The following is a 1,210-nucleotide window of genomic DNA, read 5'->3' on the forward strand; positions in this document are numbered from 1 at the left end:
ACCCGAGGCCCCTCACTGCCATGGGCCCATCCACGCCCCAGGCCAGGCAGGACTCACTTGTCCTCGTTCTGGAAGAAGTCCGTCTTCTCGAAACACTCGTACACCCAGCCAGGCGCAAACAGGGCCACTGAGAAGCCGTGTGTCCGGATCAGCTCCAGCGACTAGGGAGACAACAGCCAGGCAGCGACCCTGGGTGGGTGGGCCACGCCCAGACACCCAGACACCCAGACACGGAGGGGGCGAGGGGGCGAGGGGGCGAGGGGGCAGAGGTGGGATGCTGGGCCGGCAGGCCACAATGACACCCAGACACGGGGTGGGCTCCCCGGGACACAGCCAGACCCTGGGGGCGGGGGGAAGCTGGGTGGGTGGGCCACTCCCAGACACCCAGACACCCAGACACAGAGGGGGTGGGGGGTTGGGGGTAGGATGCTGGGCCGGCAGCCACAATGACACCCAGACACTGGGGGCGGAGGGGAGGGGAGGATGCTGGGTGGGTGGGCCACTCCCAGACACCCAAACACAGGTGGGCTCCCCGGGACACACCCAGACACGGGGTGGGGGGGCAGGATTCTGGGTGGGTGGGCCACTCCCAGACACCCAGACACCCAGACACGGGGTGGGGCTCCCCGGGACATGCCCAGACACAGCGGGAGGATGCTGGGCGGGCCACAGCAACACCCAGACACAGGTGGGCTTCACACCGGCCTGGAAAGGGAAGGTGGGAGCTGCCCACTCTGCCCCGCAGCCTCACTCCAGGGTTTTCGGGATCATCCCTGTAGTCCCACAGATGGCCGGGAGTGGCGCTACCGCTTTAAACAGCCAGGCAGGCAGGGGTCTGCAGGTGGGGCTCCCAGGCCACACCTTTTTCCCTCTCCTGACACCTCCAGTTCGGTTACCAGACTTACAGCAGGGGGAGGGTCTCCAGACATGGGGTTAATTTAATCATTCATGCTTCGTCAGTGAGATCGCCTCATGGCACCCATGAAGGGACAGAGTGCCGGCCCTGGAGACAGGCTCACTCCACACGTACACCCCTGCGGGAGCATCCGCCCCAGCACCCCCTTTCTGCTTCCTCACTGCTGACAGGACTTGCCTTGCCAGAAAAACCTCACTAGTGATTAAACTAGCAGCTCCCAAACTGAGGGTGTCACCTTGGTCCTTAGCCCTGAGCCGCCCGTGAAAGGAAGCATGCAATAGGACTCTGGCGTCC

General features: G+C 64.5%; 1 protein-coding gene across 1 annotated transcript in view; it reads right to left on the reverse strand.

Annotated features, from left to right (window-relative positions):
* Positions 1-57: 57 nt before the first annotated feature.
* LOC105310485 (cytosolic endo-beta-N-acetylglucosaminidase-like) overlaps positions 58-1,210 on the reverse strand; it is a gene marked incomplete at its 3' end in the record, with an annotated part of 4,367 nt that continues 3,214 nt past the window's right edge. Inside the window, exon 4 of the mRNA XM_011386659.2 lies at positions 58-161. Coding sequence (XP_011384961.1) covers positions 58-161 — 104 coding nt within the window. The remainder of the gene's footprint in view (positions 162-1,210) is intronic.

Source organism: Pteropus vampyrus, unplaced genomic scaffold (genome assembly GCF_000151845.1).
Source record: "Pteropus vampyrus isolate Shadow unplaced genomic scaffold, Pvam_2.0 Scaffold4503, whole genome shotgun sequence".
Lineage (NCBI taxonomy): Eukaryota > Metazoa > Chordata > Mammalia > Chiroptera > Pteropodidae > Pteropus > Pteropus vampyrus.